The sequence below is a fragment of the Lissotriton vulgaris genome, chromosome 3_1 (genome assembly GCF_964263255.1).
Source record: "Lissotriton vulgaris chromosome 3_1, aLisVul1.2, whole genome shotgun sequence".
Taxonomy (NCBI): Eukaryota; Metazoa; Chordata; class Amphibia; order Caudata; family Salamandridae; genus Lissotriton; species Lissotriton vulgaris.
In genome coordinates this window covers 291,967,990-291,987,711 of record NC_141689.1, presented here as the reverse complement: position 1 = coordinate 291,987,711, position 19,722 = coordinate 291,967,990, and the positions used below count along the sequence as shown (strand labels likewise).

Sequence of the window (19,722 nt, the reverse complement as noted above, 5' to 3'; positions counted from 1 at the left end):
CTACCTGGTGGTATAGCATGGGACAGAACTGACTATGACATTTATGGTCCTGTAGAGCTGTTGAAGATTCCACACCAATTTAAGGTTTCCTTGAGTGACTTTGTTTTACCCAGCACATTTTCTGATGATTGGGACTTCGAGACTGTTAATAACATGATGGCAGACTTAGAAAAGTCAGCAAAATTTACAAAACATGAATAATTAGAAGGGTCATCAAATTGTGAAATTATGAAGAAATGTATTGTTTTAATCATTTTGGTCATCACTTTTGCACAAATCTACAAACCCTAAACATGTTTTAACTTATAATCAATGGGAACATTGTCCAACACCACCAAAGGGTTGCTCTAAAACATTTTATGAAAAATGTCCATACTTCTCAGGCTTTAATATCACAAATCCAGAAACATTTTACTTTAAAATTGTTAATAAGACAGGCATGAAAAGTATGTTGCCTAATACTAAGCACATTTATTCTGCGGCCTTTTATACTCAATTGTCTACATTCGATTTTGACTTTTGGAAGGACAACATTGAGACAAAAACTGTCTGGGGCACAAAAGACTGGCAGGTGCAAGGTTTAGAAGCCTTATTTAGAGCCTGCATCATTCCATAACAAATTCTGTTTTTAAATGAAACTGTTCAATAGACATCTTGTCCTGGCCTGGCTAAGATAAAAGACTTAAACAAACTGCCCATACCTGATAGTAATAGAACTACAGATGAGGAGGTAGACATAAATTATATTACTCAACAAAACAGAACTAATCCTGATTGGAAAAAAGGGTTAATCTGGCCCACAGACACGAATAACTGTCAAGATAGATTCCTGAACAAGACACAAAGGTTTACAGTAATTAGGCCTGATCCAATATATGTCCAGAGTCAACATCCAGGGATAACAACAACATACAGTGTAGGAAAAATGTGCCTTGAGTGGCTACAAAAATCCGCACTCCCAGATATAAAACAACACTTAACTTTACTTAAAGATGGCATTGATTTGAGAGAATTCTTACTAGGACCTCGCAAACAACGTCAAATGTTTCATATACGCCGGTATATACGCTGCTTATATTAAAGCATGGAAATACGAGAAATTGATCATATTAATTTAGATAAAGCTCTCTTTGTAGTTGACAATGGATTAACAACTTTGTCATCCAGAATGTATTCATTGGACAGCATTGTATCCTCTGCCATAGACATAATGGAACAGGACTTGCTCATATTACAACATGGCCAGTCTCAACTACGTTCTATAATGCTGCTAGGCTGGACATTGCTAAATCTGCATTCGGGCTATGTGCCCTGGCGTCTAATCAACACCACGTCATTGTTTACTGGATTTAACCTTACAGATGAACAAATCTCTTTGGCACAGAGGGGAGCAGACTATACAGTGCTGAGCATAGAAAAACTGGGAAGATTACCATTAACCGTTTCTGAGAAGCCAGCAGTTGAATGGATAATACATGGCACCATCACGATTCCAGTGACGATTTTCCTGTTTCAGTATTGCTTAAAACACATACCACAACATAACAGAGAAGGAATGCCAATACTGATATGGTAGTTCAACAGACCATATCTCGTCCAGAAGAAGTATATAACTCAACACTAGGAAATGCTATTTAATAGCTATTTATTAGAAACAATTTTAGAAAACACAGAGTGTAAGGTTAATACCTCATTTCATTTGACAAATTATTACACAAGTTAAATGCAAAAAGACTAAAAAAGGATGAAATCACAACGATACCACAACCATACCATCACTCTCATTACTACTCAGACATGTCACAGTCAAACCACTAACATTCACACATTCATACACAAAACTCTGCACAACCTGGTGGATTCAATGCACCAGTGTGAGGAGTGGTGGGTCTGCTCAATAATTGAAAAATAGTTAGAATAATAATTGAATCCAGTGCAACAACAATCAGCACACGGATAACATCAGCAGACCGAAACAACGGACTCCTCAGGGCGAGCGTTTATTCCTATTCATTGCGTAGAACCGCAAGAGATTAGTTCCCGCTGCCAGCTACCACCAGCTACCTGTACACCAGCCCCGCTTGACTTCCGAACGACCTAAACTGTCTCGCCCCGCTGATTTAAAACGGTGCTTCCGTAGTACCACCTCCTGGTTCTACGCAAGATACAAGACCCTTTTCCCTCCAACCATTGGTGACATGCCACCCTGGCTAGAGGAACCTTGAGCAGTATCACTGCCTCTATATTGACACATTGAATAGGAATAAACACTGGCTCTGAGGAGAGTCCTTGGTGAACTACAGGGATTCGAAATGCGTAGGCCGCTGTTTCGGTCTGCTGATGTTATCCGTGTGCTGATTGTTGTTGGACTGGATTCAATTTACACTACCATTGTTGAACACTAGGTTCTTTCAACAAATTGATTGTCATGTATCAATAGGAGTGTATTGTTGTAGATAAATTATTATTCTAACTATTTTTGAATTATTGAGCAGACCCACCACTCCTCACACTGGTGCATTGAATCCACCAGGTTGTGCTGAGTTTTGTGTATGAATGTGTGAATGTTAGTGGTTTGACTGTGACATGTCTGAGTAGTAATGAGAGTGATGGTATGGTTGTGATTTCATCCTTTTTGCGTCTTTTTTCATTTAACTTGTATAATAATTTGTCAAATGAATTGAGGTATTAACCTTACACTCTGTGTTTTCTAAAATTGTTTCTAATAAATAGCTATTAAATAGCATTTGCCAGTGTTGAGTTATATACTTCTTCTGGACGAGATATGGTCTGGTGAACTACCATATCAGTATTGGCATTCCTTCTCTGTTATGTTGTTGTATAGGCTCAGTCTTACTGATTAGAGACAGCCCTGGTTGTTACTTGTAAAACACATACCAGCAGGCCTGTATGAAAGGTTGGGTAAAGAATATATAAAGTCGACCTGGGATTTACCATACGCACACAAATGTTGGAGTGGGGAAAAAGAGGTATTCCTTAGTGGTAAAAATTGCAAAATCACACTGACCGGAACACTTCTATGTCAGGGCATTAATTTGCATGGAGCCTGCGATTGTTCTTTACGCAACTTATCATGCCACCTGCTGGGTTCCCCGGCAGCAGTGATAGATCCAATTTTTAGGCAGCTTTCCAATGGGAGCTACATAATGTTGAATGATCACAGCTGTTGAGGAATGATGCCAGGAATAGCCTATCTTGTTAGTGTGTCAGCCAGGGTCACTTGCTGTATGCAAGTATTGTTTCCGAAAACTAAGACAGACGGGGAGTCGCCACTATGGCCTTCACTGAACATCTCTTCTATACCAATTGATACTTTAAGCAGAATGAAAGCCATTCTTTTACAAAAAAAGGTGCCACTGACCTCGTCCAGAGAGACGTATGATCTGCAAGTTGCAAGGTCCTCTGCAGAGATACATGCCCTATTATCAACAAACTTCCCAGTACATTTCTCAGAAATGTTAGGTCGTATCTTAAACATGTCTGATACCAGTGGTATTGTACATGTATTTAAGACTATTTTTTACTGGATTGTTAGCACCGTTTGAAACAGTCCTAGGCATTTTTCAAACCTTCGTGCACTCTGTATTCGGTGGCATGCCTCTCATCTTGGGACTCGTAGCAGGGATACTATTTTTGTTCCTTCTGCTCCGTTATGGCAAGTCCAGTCACCAGCGATACCCAGATTACTATGGAGAACACTCTTCTGGCAATGTATTGTGAACGCATAACACAGGTTCTTGGCTTGGCTCGTTTGAGAGATCTGAATACCACGTGGTTCCTATCATTCAGACCAATCTGGCAAGATTGCATCTTACCTGTTCTACGATGCCTGCTTTGTGGAGAGGAATGTGTGTTGGATATCTGTCTAACACTTCCATCAGCTCTGCCAACGGATGTTGACGCTTTGCTTGGTTCGGTAACGGCTCATGCATTGTGTTGCCCCCAACGGCTACCAATCCTGATTACGGCATTCATTGAGGTCTCACCGGCAATTCCTGTTGAGGGTGAGATACATGGACGAACAGGCACACAGGTACCATCTACTGCGAACATTGCTAATGCAACTGACGCTGAGGGCGATGCTTCTCATCTGTGTACGATTGATCTACTTAATGAAGTGGTTCAAATTTCACCTACTGTGTTAGACTATTTCTTTGCCAGCCTAGAAGATTTAATGTTTTCTCCTGACACCGAAAATAACTTTTGACATTAGCACACAACATTCTACCAGCTTTGAATTTGACCTTCGTTTTTCAAAACAAAAACTTCTAGCTTTGGAACTCCAAACCTGAACTTTGGCACAAAGTAATCTGCTTAAAGTAGAACTATTCTTAGAGAACAAGAATTCTTTGAATACTTCCTAGAAGCAACATTGACATAATCCACAAAAGAAAAAAAAAAAGGGTTAATTTATTCTGCTATGGGATGGCCTCGACTTTTTCTTCTGTAACTAAGAGCCATTTCATAAATGTAATTTTCGTGATTCATTCGGTTAACATTGCTACTATCATATGCTTACAATGAAATCATTGCTTTTAAATGTGTACTGTACCAATGCTCATTTTACGTGTACAATCATTTTCAAATTCATTTTATGTATTTTTGGGTGGGAATGTAAACACATGCTTTAGATATGTTTTAGTGCTTAAAAATGTAGTAATGTCGAACATAATAAAGTGGAGTGGGTGTTGTATGGCATTTTAGGACCCTAGTGTAATTCTCCCGATTCATAACCATATTTAGACATAGATCATGGAGTCCAAATACAGCATGGTTACTTCCACTAGTTCCGAAAATCCACAACGATTTCTTGGAAAACTCTGCTTCACCAGTTAGGGACTTCCCCTTGCTTGAATATTGATCTGTCCAAAAACTCGTGGAGTTTTCAAAGAACTGAGACTCTTTCATGATGTTATTAAGTCAAACTTTACGTCAAATTAGGCACCTTCGAGGTATAAATATGCCCACACTCGCCCTAGCAAACACACAGTGGTTTGGAACAGTTTGACTATCTACTTGCCCGATGCATCTCGCTACAGCAAGTGCCGAAGGAAGCCAACCCTCCAGCAGATGCACTGAGAGAGACATTGTCTTTTCTCCTGCCGAGAAATCCAGCTCCAGTGTTTCCAAGCTCCCCTTGCGGGGTGTTGGGAAAACGAATCCTGAGACAGGGAGATACCAGACCTCCTTCATTCTAAACTAAGGTAGGGAGCTGATTAGACCCTAAGAGAAATCTTGGATAGATTCTTGGCAAGAGAATACTAAACTTATGCTACACCACACTTACTTCTTCCTTCGTACTAGACTTAGGTTAGGTACATCGGGGTAGGCATATTTTAGAAGCATCAGTTGAGTACTTTCAGTCTTTATTCATGTATGTATTTTATGGCTTAGAAACCATACCATGCTTTTACAGTATTATTTTGTAATACTCAACTTGCTGTACGTGTTATACTTTACAGCCAGTATTACGATTGTAACAGTTCATTTCTTCTGCATGAGAAAGAAGACTGTTCAATAAATACTTTTATTGAAAACGCCCTTCTCTCTATTTCTCTGCACCATAGTGAAACTAAGATTGCACGGTTGACTGAGTAAAATATCTATCTATTGTTTCCACGACTCTGAAGATCATCTTGGGGAAACAAAGTTGTCATGTTTATGCGGTTGCCAGAAACTAATCCCTTCTTGTGAATTCGAGAAAGTTTCTAGTGACCTCTGAGCTAGCTGCCACTCACAATTAAGTCTAATATATTAGATAGTGACCTAGTAGACATAAGTCCTACGTCAAATCTATAGGATATATTATTTCAATGCGCAGAGCCTAATGGGAATATAGGAACTACACTACACACCTGCATCTGTTGAACACAGCACCCCAGACTGACTCCTAGGGCTAGTTGTCTGGCTGCTGACTGGACCCTGGTGGGACAGAAGACTCCAACAACCATGAACCCAGCACCTGGACTCTGCAACTTCTGAGTCCTACCCTACCAAGCGGTGCTACCCCAGTCCTGGACTCTTGAAGTGGGTTCTGAAGGTGCTCTTCCAGCCCATCTGGGGACCGAGCAGAACTGACTCCTCTCCTCTGCTGCGCAGCAGAAACCCGAGCAGAACCAATGCATCACCACTCTGCTGCAAGGGTTCTCTCAGTAGACCGGCTCCATATTGAGCCCCCCAGGACGGCATCGGAAACATTGCTGTGTGAAGCTTTCCTGACACAGGCCCTCACATCGCAAATCTCTCGCTGAAGGCAGCCATGACGACAAAGCAGGTTTTCGCATCACAGCCTAATAGCTCTTTGGAGCAGACGCATCGCCTCAACTGCACGATGCATCCTCGATGCCCGACTTCGCTGGTCCTCATTGACGGGAATTTAAACGACAATGCAGGACCTCGCATCGAGGCTCCTCCAAACCGATGCATCACCTCAGCTGCACAAAGTATCCTTGGTGCGAGATCTCCCCAGCCCCCAACTAGTAACCCAGTTTCTTACAGGCTTTATTTTATTATTAACTTTTCATACCTGATGGTCCTAGCCAACACCCATTTGCTTGATTGTAATGTCAAAATCAGTTTTGTAATTTCTTTTCCTTCAGCAACTGATCTATTTCTTTTCAAAGTAGGTCTCATCTTATTACACTGAAAGCTTTCTTAATGCCCCTAACATTCCAAATTGATCTTCAATCTTGACATTTACCTTGCACATGTTTTAGTTACATGACATAGAACATATATTGATCAGTACCTGAAATATTATCTCAGTCTTTTTTTTACCAATGGAAGAGATCTCTCTCAGCCTGGAACCGCTAAACCAACTGCTCTAAATTACTCCGTTACAGCCCAGCAGGCACTAGTCCATTTTAAGTATTACAAAATGTGGAATGAAAGTCAAAGGAAAATAATTGCAAATGCACATTTCCACTCGGGCTATGTTAGCAGACTGACTGTGATGCTGGTTAATAATGTGGGCTACACATGAAGGAGGAGGTGGCATGGAAATGTACTGCTTGTACAATTTTTGACACACACTGTAAAGGGTCTTTGTGAGCCATCAAAGAGCAGAAAGGTTCATAAAGTATAGGTAGGCTATCTGGTTTTAGGTGTAAACCTACAATAACTGCTAAAATCTCACCGAAAGGAAAATAGCCATCACCGGTGTAAACATATAAACACGGAAAAAACACTTTCGCAACCACAAACTAAGTGCCATTCAAAGAAAGGAAAAGATGAGTAAAAGAGTCATTTGTTTTTCTTCCTGAAGGGGCCAATGCAATGCAACTTTGTTATACAAGGCAGCAGCAAGAAAAACTGGGCCAACATTAAGAAGCTTGAGCTTTGTTGTTTAGGGATGTCACTAAGATGTTGTCTCTTCTTCCTTCTGCTTTTTTCAGTTTTGTGGTCTTCGTTCTTAAGATGCAGTGTTTCGAAGCATGTTTTAGGTTTTATTTAGTTATTTTAAAAACTGTAGAGAATCGGGAAATATCAAAATTATATTTTGGCTACATTGGATTTCACTGATAGGTAAAATGACGGGTTTCATAAGAATCTTTCCCAATATGTACCATCACATTTAACCACAGACCGAGAATGGGTGAAACCCCTTGAAACATCAGCCCCCTGTTCTAGTGAGTCAGTTTTGACAGTAGGTGAACTGCCAAACACCCCAGGCTTTAAACATTCAATGCAAGGTAAACTGACAGGTGTATGTGAATATAATGTTCTCACCAAGCATCTGAGATAGTGGTGAAAACATGTCACCAGATGTTGGTAAATATGGAATGCAGTGCGACCTGGAATGCTTCTGGAAAACGTTCCTACCAAGTTAATTAAACACTGAAGTGATATTGTTTGTATTTGCAGTAATTCAGCTATGTATATGAAAAAGTTGTCTGATAACCTGAAATCATCTTTACAATCTTCAGAGTTAATGAAGAATGCTATTGACTTTTGTAGTCTATTCAGGTACAGGTTTCGTTATGCCCGGGAACTAAAATGCAAATATTTCTCATTTTGTGCTTTGTGTGCCATCAAAGAAAGAGTCATTCCAACTGTGTCATTTAGCTAGTGGTTCCATTCCTAGAGGCAGTTAATAGCATATTATCCATGTGGCGACAGTTAACGCGATTTTTGATTGGTGATGATGCCAAAGGCAAGATTTGTGATGAACTTTTGTCACATATTGATAGTTATGTGAAAAAAGTACAGTCTACTGCATGTTTAGGTTTTTACAGGAAATCATGACTGCTGTAGTTCACTTAGTCAAAGTACTAGAGTCTGAAAACACCCTTGTCTACCAAGTGTTCAGTGTAATTGGTGTAGATGTGAAACATCTCCTTGAGAATAGGCTGGACAAAACCTTTAGTGACTTTGGCACTGCAACATGCTCCATGTTAGAATTCGTGCCACTTGGAAAGCAAAAAAATGTTGATGAGCAATTCAGGAAATTTTATGTTACAGTCCATAGGAAATGGCTTGAAATGATGCATAGAAATGTCCCTTCACCAACTATGGCATTTGAAGTTAATGGAGCCTAACTGAGGTACTCTGAACAAGTTTTCGATCCCTTCTGAATTTTCTCCAGACTTTGAAAAGTACTGCTTCATTTTTGACCACTTCAATAACTGAGGGCATATGTGCCCAATTCAACGCATAAGTTGAAGAACATGTCGTGGACAATCACAATCTTCAGGTGCACCAGTATTGGCATGGAAAGCTATGTCATTGGCCAGAGTTAACAAATTGTCTACTGGCAGTTTTGGCCTTGCCCGTCTAAAGTGCCAATGTTGAGAGGGCCTTTTCAAAGATAAACGTTTACATAGGAAGGAAAGAGTGAGCATGACCAAAGACTCACTAAAGAGGTATTGTATGGTGTACTAAAATAAGTTTGATTTGTAAAAATGTATTTGTTCCTCATATACCCAGTACACATGCTATCTATGACATGCACTATCAGTGCAGAGAGGAAGCAATAATTAAAAGCAAAACATTCCATTAACACCGGAAAAACACTTTCTGTTGTTTTTAATGGCACAAAAATGTATATCCACTGATAACCACTGTTTTTTCAAGGTATTGAAAAAACTGAAAAAACCCTCCCAGAATTTGCCAAAAATAGAAACTGAAAACAGGAAAGCCTAATTATAGGCTTACATTTAGAACATTTATACAAAACATTTGTGAATTGAGCCCCTGCCAATCCAGCTGAGAGCTTACATGTCAGATACCCAGCGAGAACTCACCCAAACACACAATTATACATTTTCATTAAAAATGTAGATATTAAATGCAAGCAAAGCACCATAGACAGCTTCAAATAACAATGCAATTGTAATCCATGAGGGTCAGGTGAACCTTTATAGACATACATGGCATGATTATTTGCTTGAAATGGAAGATACAGCCACACACATTGTTGGTCTCAGCTTTGCTTGTTAGCCAGACAAATAAAACTAAAGTGTGAGGAACTGTACTTGAGTTTTAAAAAGTAACTTTTTACCAAGCAACTTGCTGTTATCCAGTATGCTTTTGGTTTACAACACTGCATGTGGAAAAGTAACACAAATCTATCTCTCATCCAATGCAAGCCATTTCCCAAAAGCTGCCAGCATGAAAAGCCCACGAGCATACCACAGGCCGCAGAGTTACACTACCTTCGCTGGTCTCCACTGCTGCTCCTGCATTTGTGTGGCCCGCTTAGCGTTAAGAGAAAGAAACATTTAAAATGATTCATTGGAAATGGTACGAAAGAGTCAACAAAATAAATTGTGATGTATCGTATTAAGCATTTATTATATTGCAGTAGTTATGTTGCTTTTAAAACTATGTGGGACACTGAAGAGCAAATGTTTTCAAGGCGGGCAGCAGCTTCATGTCATGAGAGCAACTTTCAATCAGTTTGGGGTTTTCAGTAAAGAACGCTAGTCATGCTGGAACTTGTAGGCAAAGACAAGTAAAGTGCAAGGGAAACTACAACTCATAGCATGCTCAGTCCAGATGGCCTTTAAAAAAAAAAATTCTTTAAAGAGCTGGACCGAAGTCAATTTTGAGCAGATGTGATCAGATAGCAGATTTGTAATGAATGTGACACATGGTTAGTTAAAGAACAGCTAATTCGGCTATATTGGCCTCAAGTGTTAATAGTAATTTTAGAAATTGAGAGAGCGACAAAACGCAGTACCAGAAATGTTTGAAGGATTCACCACTTAATGAGGCAAAGGTACAATTAAGAAATTCTACTCTGCAGTTTGCTTTGTGTTTGTTGTTTTTTAGTAGGACATAAATGATATGGTTCGTTGAGATTTTTTTTCTGAAAAGCATATAGAAAATCGTGAAGAATCAGAGCGAGTTAAAAACTTTAATTTCTTCATGTTCTGCATAAACCTAACACACATGAAATATAGAACAAGGTTTTCAAAATAAATGTAAAGGGTAATTTGCACACAGGGCACCAACTTCCCAATCATCTAGTATTTTGACATAGGATAGAAGAGACTGCAACATTCTCTGAGCAAATCAGTGTACCCAAATCTCCCTAAACCAAATAGCACCAAGGCCCAGAGGATAACTCATGGGTCTGGTTCTTGAGTTTAATAATATTGCAATAAACCAGGCACATTATGACCAAAGATTTGGCGATCCCAACTCATTATTTTGTAGACAAAAAAAAATTAAAAAGTTTAATTTTCATAACTTAAATCTAATAAAAGCCCTGAAATTCACTGAAACACTTAGTGAAAATGAAGGTATGGTTATAAAGCATTCAACTTATTGTACCTTACATTTAAAAAAAAAAAAAAAACCTCTAATTCACTAAACAAAATCATGCTTAAAGTTATATTTACAAACTAAAACTTACAACCACTGAAATTTGCTAGTAATCTTTAGGTAAACTAACCATAACTCGAGATCTCTCGATGCAATGCTCATAACTTCACATGATATGACGAATGACAAGTTAACTGACCTCATTTATGCCATCACTGACGACGTCTCAGATGACATGATTGATATAGGATAGTCCTGTAGACATACATTTTTTATTTTGCTATTGATGTGAATGAGGATTTTATTAACACCACATTCAATATGAATAAAAAGTTACAGTAATGAATTATTTTGTAATTAGTGCTTTGGTTGCAGTATTGTTTTGGAAAACATACTGACTACATTTGTAATGGACTTCTTTGTTATTTTGTAAGAGCTGGTTTCTTTAGCAATAATAGTAATTGTATGACTACATATTAGTTTCATAGATAGATGTACTGTGCATGATTATATTTTTAGATGGATTTATGGGATCTAATACTACTTTTGTGTCTATATGGTGGTGTTTATGTAACTGTTTGCTTTAAGGTGATAGGGTGTATTATGGTATATTTGTTCATCCTCAATATACTATTACTCAGTGTCTTTGTTTAGTGATTCTATTTAATGGGGATGTTTTACCATATAGCACTTCTCATAAGGTTGTAGTTGGCTATGAAGTGTTTAGGTTTCTATAGCAGTTGTGTGGTTTATTATCCAAATTGTTCAATGCTGTGATGGTGAACATGTGGTAGTGAAATAGTGGGTGTGTATTGTTGCTGGTTTACTGGATGTGCCTAAAGGTAAGTATAACTCAAGCCGTCAGCATGACAGGGTTGTAATCAATGGTGTCTTTTTGAATGCTGCAGTGATATCAGTTACGTCATAGATATGTCATAAGTGATGTAATTCATGGGGTAATTATCAGTGAATGGAGAGGGCACAAGCTACACTTACCTTAGGGCACAAGTTCTAGTTACTTGAGATAACTATAAGTGGTGAATTTCTGTGGTTTTGTTAGTTCAAATGAGTTTCTTTTAAGTGACATTTTCATCTAACTATAACATCCCTTCAACCTTTGTTTTTTTTCAGAGAACTTCTAAGAGTTTTTTTAATTTTTTTAAAGTAAGATATTATTACCATACCCAACTATAATGTCACTTTAACCTTTGGGGTTTTTTGTGAATTTCTATAGATTTTTTTTATGTAAAGTAAAAAGGTAACATTTTATTACCACACAACGCCAACTCCATGCCATGCACAGGTTTCGGCCCTGCATCCAGCCATTGGCAGGCAAGCAACTCCAAACTGCTTACAGCCTTCTGGCTTGCATAGCCTGTAGTTGGTCTCGCCAGTCCTGGCCATACTTAGGCAGACTTACTGATTTGTCAAAGAGTCGCAATATCAAAATATAAAAGGTGGGCCTATTGGCTTTATCAAGGGGGTGAGAATATCAGTATATAAAACAGATCTATCATCTTCCTCCAAAATCACCAATATGTTTACTCAGATGTATATTTAGTAGTTCACACAATGCAGAGTTTGATAATAGTGATTATAACAATGTTTAATAATAAAAAAATTCAACCTGTCTGACTCTTTCTTTTAACGTTTTTATTGTTGCATTTTGTGAGCTGAAAAATGTTAAAAGAAACAAATCAGAGACTTGTTTTTTTAAAATAAAAATAACATCATATCTTGAGCCTTTCTTTTAAAAATGTTCAGCCCACAAAAAAAATGCAATCACAAAAACTATAACCACAGGGCCTTGCATTCCAGCTGAAAAGTATAGACCTGCAGCTAGGAGTGTTTTTGAAAAATATGTTAAGTTCTCTTGGGGTCCTGGATTCAATGTCCCAGGAGACTTAATGTTTTTTTTTATTTTAAACTTTTTTTATTTTAAAGGATGCTTTGAGGTTTCTGCACTCCCAGCAGCCCCTAGGCAACATTAAAAATGTTTTCTGGTGCCCCAGCCCTTTTTAAGGACATGAACAAGCTCAAATACAAAATACAATATGAAGAGCCCTCGCATGGCATTATGGGGTGCTACGTCAATGGACTGAATAATAAATGAGCAGCTCCTGCTGCTCATTTCTTCTTCTTCTTTTTTACTTTTATTTTGGGTATCCCGGTGCCCACCCCTGGACACCCTTTTTTAGATTAATTATTTCTGGGGGGCATAGGCCCCCCTACAGAGCCTTTAAATACCTTGGTGAACCGATCAACCCTGGGCATACTGATACAAATCCATTGTGGAGTGGAATGCAAAAAACTATGGATTTAGGCCCAGATCTCTGTACTGGGGTGAATGTATGACATTGTTCTGCATTCTGTCCATCACCTGTGGTTTTTGCATTTGTCACCCCGAGTGGGATGGGTATGCTGAGACGTGAGTCCCATGCACTCCACACCACTGGATTCAAGCAAGCCGGGCTGAAGATGGCTGGAATGCCAGAAACCGGTCCTCGGAAGCTTGTTTCCGGTCCAGGGAAGGCATGGCTTGGCAGTTAGGGCTGGACTGTTCCCATGAGGCACAGGGTCAGACTGATTTGCATATGGCCAAGTCTTAACTGGGGTGGTGTGGAGTGCAAAAAAACGATGGATTTAGGCCCAGATCTCTGTACTGGGGTGAATGTATGACATTGTTCTGCATTCTGTCCATCACCTGTGGTTTTTGCAATCATCATGAACCGCATCCCATGAGATTTTTAGGCCACACTGGAGAGGGCAGGAGAGGGGATTCGATTAGGTCATTTGATCCACCCTCTTTCTGTCGGAATATAGAATGCTACTATCAGTAATCCTTAATATTTTTAAGCAGTAGTATTGTAACTCCGCTCTTTTGGGAATTGAGTTTAGAATGAATCAGACACTAGAAAATTCCCTGGTCCTATTTATTTTGCTGTAAAAAAATATTACTATCCTCCTTTGGTGTATAGTCTTGATTTTAAGGAGCAATACGACAGAAGCATTGACCTAATGTAAAATTCTGCAATGTGGCAGGACTGAACTCCACGGTCAGTGGTAGGGTTCCTTCCCTGCCTTCTTTCTTCTGCGTCCAGGTATGTGAACAGGCTGAAACTGTGGAACAGAAGGCTCGCAGAGCTCACACATATGTGGACCGGGTTGAGCACAAGTTTTGCATCTGGTAGAATCAATATTACATTTCCGGTTATGAAATTTGCAAACAGACTGCCGTGAAAACTAGGAGCATTTAGATAACGAACAAGCAGAGACCGGCCCTACCCTTACAATCCATGAAACCATCAGACTGAACAGGGAAGGTTCTGTCGCGCAGATTGAAATTACTTTGTGGTGTCACTATTTACCACATTGAGGGAAACGATTGAGTGAGGATACTTTCACTCTGACCAGGGTTCTTCAATCTGCTGAAAATTAGGTGCATTGACTGCTGAATGAAAAAATGGGCATTAACTTTGCTAAATTTCAATCATAATGGATTTGTAAATCAAACAAGCAGGTTTATACAGCCCGTATGGCCGAGATACCCGCCACCCCCTCTCAACACAATCCCCAAAGGAGGGAAACCGGAAACAGTTCTTGAGTTTTTGGAAGTGGGATGGAGTGACCATCCCGGCCGTATTTATTAAAACAAAAAATAAAACATTAAACGTTTCATGTTATGTACAATTTCATTACCATATTGCGATGTTTGGCTAACCTTAACAGATTCTCTAATACAGAGGTTCTCCTAGCCGAACTAGCATCCTACAAAACATTTCTTGACATATTGAAATTGTACAACCTAACGTTTAAGGGCCAACGGCAAGGTCATAACCGGTGTCAAGATCCCTAACCAGACTTACCCCTCCCACTTGGGCTGGGCGACAGCACGGAGGCGTACCTCAAGTGCAACTATTACCAATTTCCCTTGACTTGACGGGGGCACCTAAAGACTCGACGCCAGTTAAAGGTCGTTCGAATACTCGTGTGAGGTATCTAGAAGGTACCGTAGACCTTATCCCAACCCCACACAACTTACCGCATCTGCCGTCGCAGATGTCACTGGCCCCGGGAAATTCCCCAGGAGGGGGCTGTAACCCCTCCTACAAAGGAAGGGGCCTTGACCGCCTTTCCTTTACTTCCGGCGACCCATCCTTAGAAGGGACCGCCTCCCCATTGAGGGGCCAATGGCCACCTCTCCCGAGCGCTCCCATCCGTGTTGGGTGACGCCCACTCATAGGGATCTACTAATTAGTGCTCACCGATCATGACCTTACCGCCTACCAAATAAATACGACAGTGCTAACTAAACCTCAGAATACATTGGCCACTATGACCGAAAGAGCATGCATAAAATTCAACACTAAATCTGAATCTCTTTAATGGTAAAACGTACTCAAACAGACCATTCTTTATTAACTCAATATCAACATGATACTCCAACCTGCAAACGAGAACACAAGCAAAATTAATCAACTTTATTACAAACAACTGGCTGTCTTCAGGGGCTGGTGGGTGGGTCAAAATTGGCTCTTCGTTCTGTCCCGAGCTCACGTGCAGCGAGGAGGTGCAGCTTCAGAGCACAAGAACAAGAGGATGTCTTCTGGTCTTGCGTCCCTTTTTATCCGTCTTCAGGGCGGGCGTATACCCGCCCCTGCCTGCCCCGAGGGCGTGGCTGGCTGCGTCAGTGTCTAGGCCAGCCCACTCTAGGGCGGGAACAGGCGCGCCCCAGCTACGCCGCTTCGGGCATACCAGCCGAGACGCGCCTCCCGCCCAAAAATGGCTTCCCGGGGGGATCGAGGCACTCAGCCATACGTTCGGGGGGACCAAGTTGGTCGCCCCTTTCCATATGGCCGAGATACCCGCCACCCCCTCTCAACACAATCCCCAAAGGAGGGAAACCGGAAACAGTTCTTGAGTTTTTGGAAGTGGGATGGAGTGACCATCCCGGCCGTATTTATTAAAACAAAAAATAAAACATTAAACGTTTCATGTTATGTACAATTTCATTACCATATTGCGATGTTTGGCTAACCTTAACAGATTCTCTAATACAGAGGTTCTCCTAGCCGAACTAGCATCCTACAAAACATTTCTTGACATATTGAAATTGTACAACCTAACGTTTAAGGGCCAACGGCAAGGTCATAACCGGTGTCAAGATCCCTAACCAGACTTACCCCTCCCACTTGGGCTGGGCGACAGCACGGAGGCGTACCTCAAGTGCAACTATTACCAATTTCCCTTGACTTGACGGGGGCACCTAAAGACTCGACGCCAGTTAAAGGTCGTTCGAATACTCGTGTGAGGTATCTAGAAGGTACCGTAGACCTTATCCCAACCCCACACAACTTACCGCATCTGCCGTCGCAGATGTCACTGGCCCCGGGAAATTCCCCAGGAGGGGGCTGTAACCCCTCCTACAAAGGAAGGGGCCTTGACCGCCTTTCCTTTACTTCCGGCGACCCATCCTTAGAAGGGACCGCCTCCCCATTGAGGGGCCAATGGCCACCTCTCCCGAGCGCTCCCATCCGTGTTGGGTGACGCCCACTCATAGGGATCTACTAATTAGTGCTCACCGATCATGACCTTACCGCCACAGGCCCGGATAGTTGACCGGCTATCCGGGCCCCCCACAAAACTCCTAGCTAAAGGTCATGTTTCAACGTTTTTAACCATGCTAAGAAGTCTCCTATGAGTAACTCATTTCCCACCCGAGACAAATGCACACCATCCCCTAGATACATACTGTCATCATTAATACAACCGTGCGAGATAGAATGCAATGTCCTGGAACGAAACAACCTACTCACTTTGTTATTAAGTTTTCTAACAGAATGGTTCAAAGCAGGAATCGAAACAGCCCCCCGCCACACTTTTCGTGGGATCATATGAGACCACGCAATTATGCACCCCGGAACTTTCCTCGCCAACCAACTTACAGTGGAAAGCATTGCCTCCAGGAGAAGTCGTCTACCGGTGGTGACCAAATCATTGCCCCCTAAATGTACTATGACTATAGACGGCGGTGACCTTGTCCGCCCTAACAAACCCTCAAAGAATGCCTGAAACTGGTCAATACAGAGACCGCCCCTTCCGTAGAAGGACATTCTGTACCCGTATTCCCCAGCTACGTGAATCATGTCACCTGCTTCGAATACGTCTGCGGCACGCCTCACGTATGAGTGGCCCACGACCCACACCTCTTTTCTCACAGCCGGTGATGTCTGACCGCTGGCCTGGTGTTGGGTCGACTGCATAGTCCGCCCCGCCTCGAAGGCTTGCGTAACTGAAAACCAAACAAAAGACAAGAAGCGTGAGTACATTATTACAGCTTCACAACATGTGCAACCGCACATACCTCTTATAACAATTGGAGGACCAACGCCCCACTCGTTTTACTTGTTCCACATTAAGACCCCTGGCTGTAGCTTCAGTGGCAGCCCCTATCCGAAAGGAATGGGTCCCAAACTCACCCGGGTCCAAGCCCGCTGCGGTAATTGACATCGCGAGCACCCGCTGAAACTGAAACTTCGTCAGTGGGGTGGCGTCCGCGTGTCTCAACAATGTCCCTCCCCATGATGCCACCCTTCGTGCTAGGTAATCTTCTAAACACTTCACCGGACACATGGAGGACCCTGGAATCCTGCGAATGACTATGCAGTCTCCCACCCCACCTTGATCGGTTTTTGACTTGACAAAGGATACAGTCATCGTCTCACCCCTGATCTGAACGTGTTCCCGGCACAAACCCCCCACCACATCCTGTTTGTTCCTTGCCACCAGCTCACTTATCCTCATCGCCCCGTGAAATGCAAGCGTAAAAGCAGCTCGGAACAAACAGGCCTCGAACTGAGACGAGCATGTGGCGTGGAGTGTGGCCAGCAACTGGGCCAACCTATCCAGACCTATCGGGCGCCTCTCATCTACTCTGCGACCCTCAAGGCGTTGCCACCCACGTAGCGCTTTCTGTACCACGAAAGACGCTGTCGGGTCCTGGATATTATGGGCCCTGGCAACAAAGGAAATGGCAGCACGATGCCTCTGGGCTGTAGCCACCGACTTCCCAGCCCTACGCAAGGACATCAGAAAATGTACTACCCAATCCTCGTGCCCCCAAAGCCCCCCTCTCTCAGTCCCCAAAAAGGCTAAATAGGCCCGAAACGCCCCTTCGTATGCCTTCCTCGTTCTTGGTGCTAGACTCTCTCCCACGAGGTAACGAAGTTCGGGGCACCGAGAGACCAGAGAGCTTCGGGAAAGGGTGCCGGCTCTGGGTCCGCCGAGGGAAGGAAACCCGAGAAAGCCTGTATTTGAAAACGAGACAGTGCATCAGCCGCCTGATTCATCACCCCTGGGACATGTTTCGCTCTGAATACCAAGTTCAGTTGCATACATAGTAAGACAATTTCTTTAAGCAGCCTTAAAATCATTTTACAACGTGCTGCCTGACTATTGATGCATTCTACAACGGTCATATTGTCAGACCAAAATATGACAGAGTGATTTTTGAATCCATCGGGCCAGGTTCTGAGGGCCACCAAAATGGGAAACAGTTCAAGGAAAGCAATATTACTCGTCAGCCCCTCTTCATGCCACCATGTTGGCCACCTTTGTGCCGACCATTTTGTGCCGAAGATGGCGCCAAAGCCCATGCTTCCCGCTGAATCCGTCCATAGACCAAGCTCTTCAGAGGACAAGGCTGGTTTGTTCCAGACGACTCGACCATTGAAATCCGCCAAAAATGCTAACCAAATACGCATATCTTGGCGGACCTCAGCCGATAGTCTTGTGCGATGATGACCCTCCTTTAGGCCGACCATCGCCTGGGCAATCGAACGGGAAAAGGGGCGGGCCATTGGGATCACCCTTAGGGCAAAATTCAACTTCCCCACCAATTGCTGCAATTGATGCAGCGTAACTTTAGATGCAGTAATACACATTTGCAGGGCTGCCCTGAATTTCGACACTTTGGCAGCTGGTAAACGAAAACAACCCTCACTAGAGTCCAACTCGATCCCGAGAAACTCGAGGCAAGTCGTGGGACCCACAGTTTTACCTGGTGCCAATGGCACGCCAAATTGATTCATTAAAACACAAAATTCAGTCAAGGCCCGGGCACATTCATCATCCCCAGCGGCCCCAAGGAACAGAAAGTCATCGAGGTAATGCATCACATTTCGAAAACCCGTTTTCTTCGTGTAAACCCATTGTAGAAAACTACTGAATTTCTCGAAATATGCACAAGATATAGAGCACCCCATCGGCATACACCTATCCATGTAATACGAACCTTGAAACATGAATCCCAAAAGACGTTGGTCTTCCGGGTATACCGGGAGCAAACGGAACGCTGACTCGATATCTGATTTCGCCATCAGCGTCCCGGGCCCCAGGCGATTCAAAATGGCTACGGCCTCATCGAATGATGCGTACCGCACCGAACATATCTCTGGATCAATTGCGTCGTTTACAGAAAGGCCATGAGGAGCTGATAAATTGTGAATCAATCGAAACTCACCTGGGTCCTTCTTGGGGACCACCCCTAAAGGAGAACAAACAAAATTCTGTACCGGGGGAACACTAAACGGGCCGGCAACCCGACCTCGGGTAACCTCTTTCCGGATCTTATCCTGTACTACAGTCGTATGCTGCAAGACGGAAAGTTGGTTTTTGCACGTCCCGACACCCTGAAAGTCCCCCACCGGGATGCGGAAACCATATGAAAAACCGTTTCGTAGCACCCCAGCAGAAGTACGATCTGGGTATTCGCTGAGCCAGGGAATCATCGCCAGGGTATCAATCGGGGTTGGTAAAGGCGCCCCTCGGACTATATTAGACCTGTTTGGCGCCTCCTCTACCCCCATTTTCACCCGATTTGGCTCTGCACGAGGACTCAGGATGGGGTGCCCCACAACCACTACATTCGTGTTT

The 19,722-nt window shown here is 42.4% G+C and overlaps 1 protein-coding gene across 2 annotated transcripts in view; it reads right to left on the bottom strand.

Annotated features, from left to right (window-relative positions):
• MALT1 (MALT1 paracaspase) overlaps window positions 1-19,722 on the bottom strand; it is a 619,135-nt gene that overhangs the window by 206,159 nt on the left and 393,254 nt on the right. The window contains exon 7 of one of the 2 annotated variants that reach the window (XM_086960479.1): window positions 9,675-9,716. The exons of the other annotated variant lie outside the window; for it this stretch is intronic. Coding sequence (XP_086816605.1) covers window positions 9,675-9,716 — 42 coding nt within the window. The remainder of the gene's footprint in view (window positions 1-9,674; window positions 9,717-19,722) is intronic. 2 annotated transcript variants of the gene reach the window in all.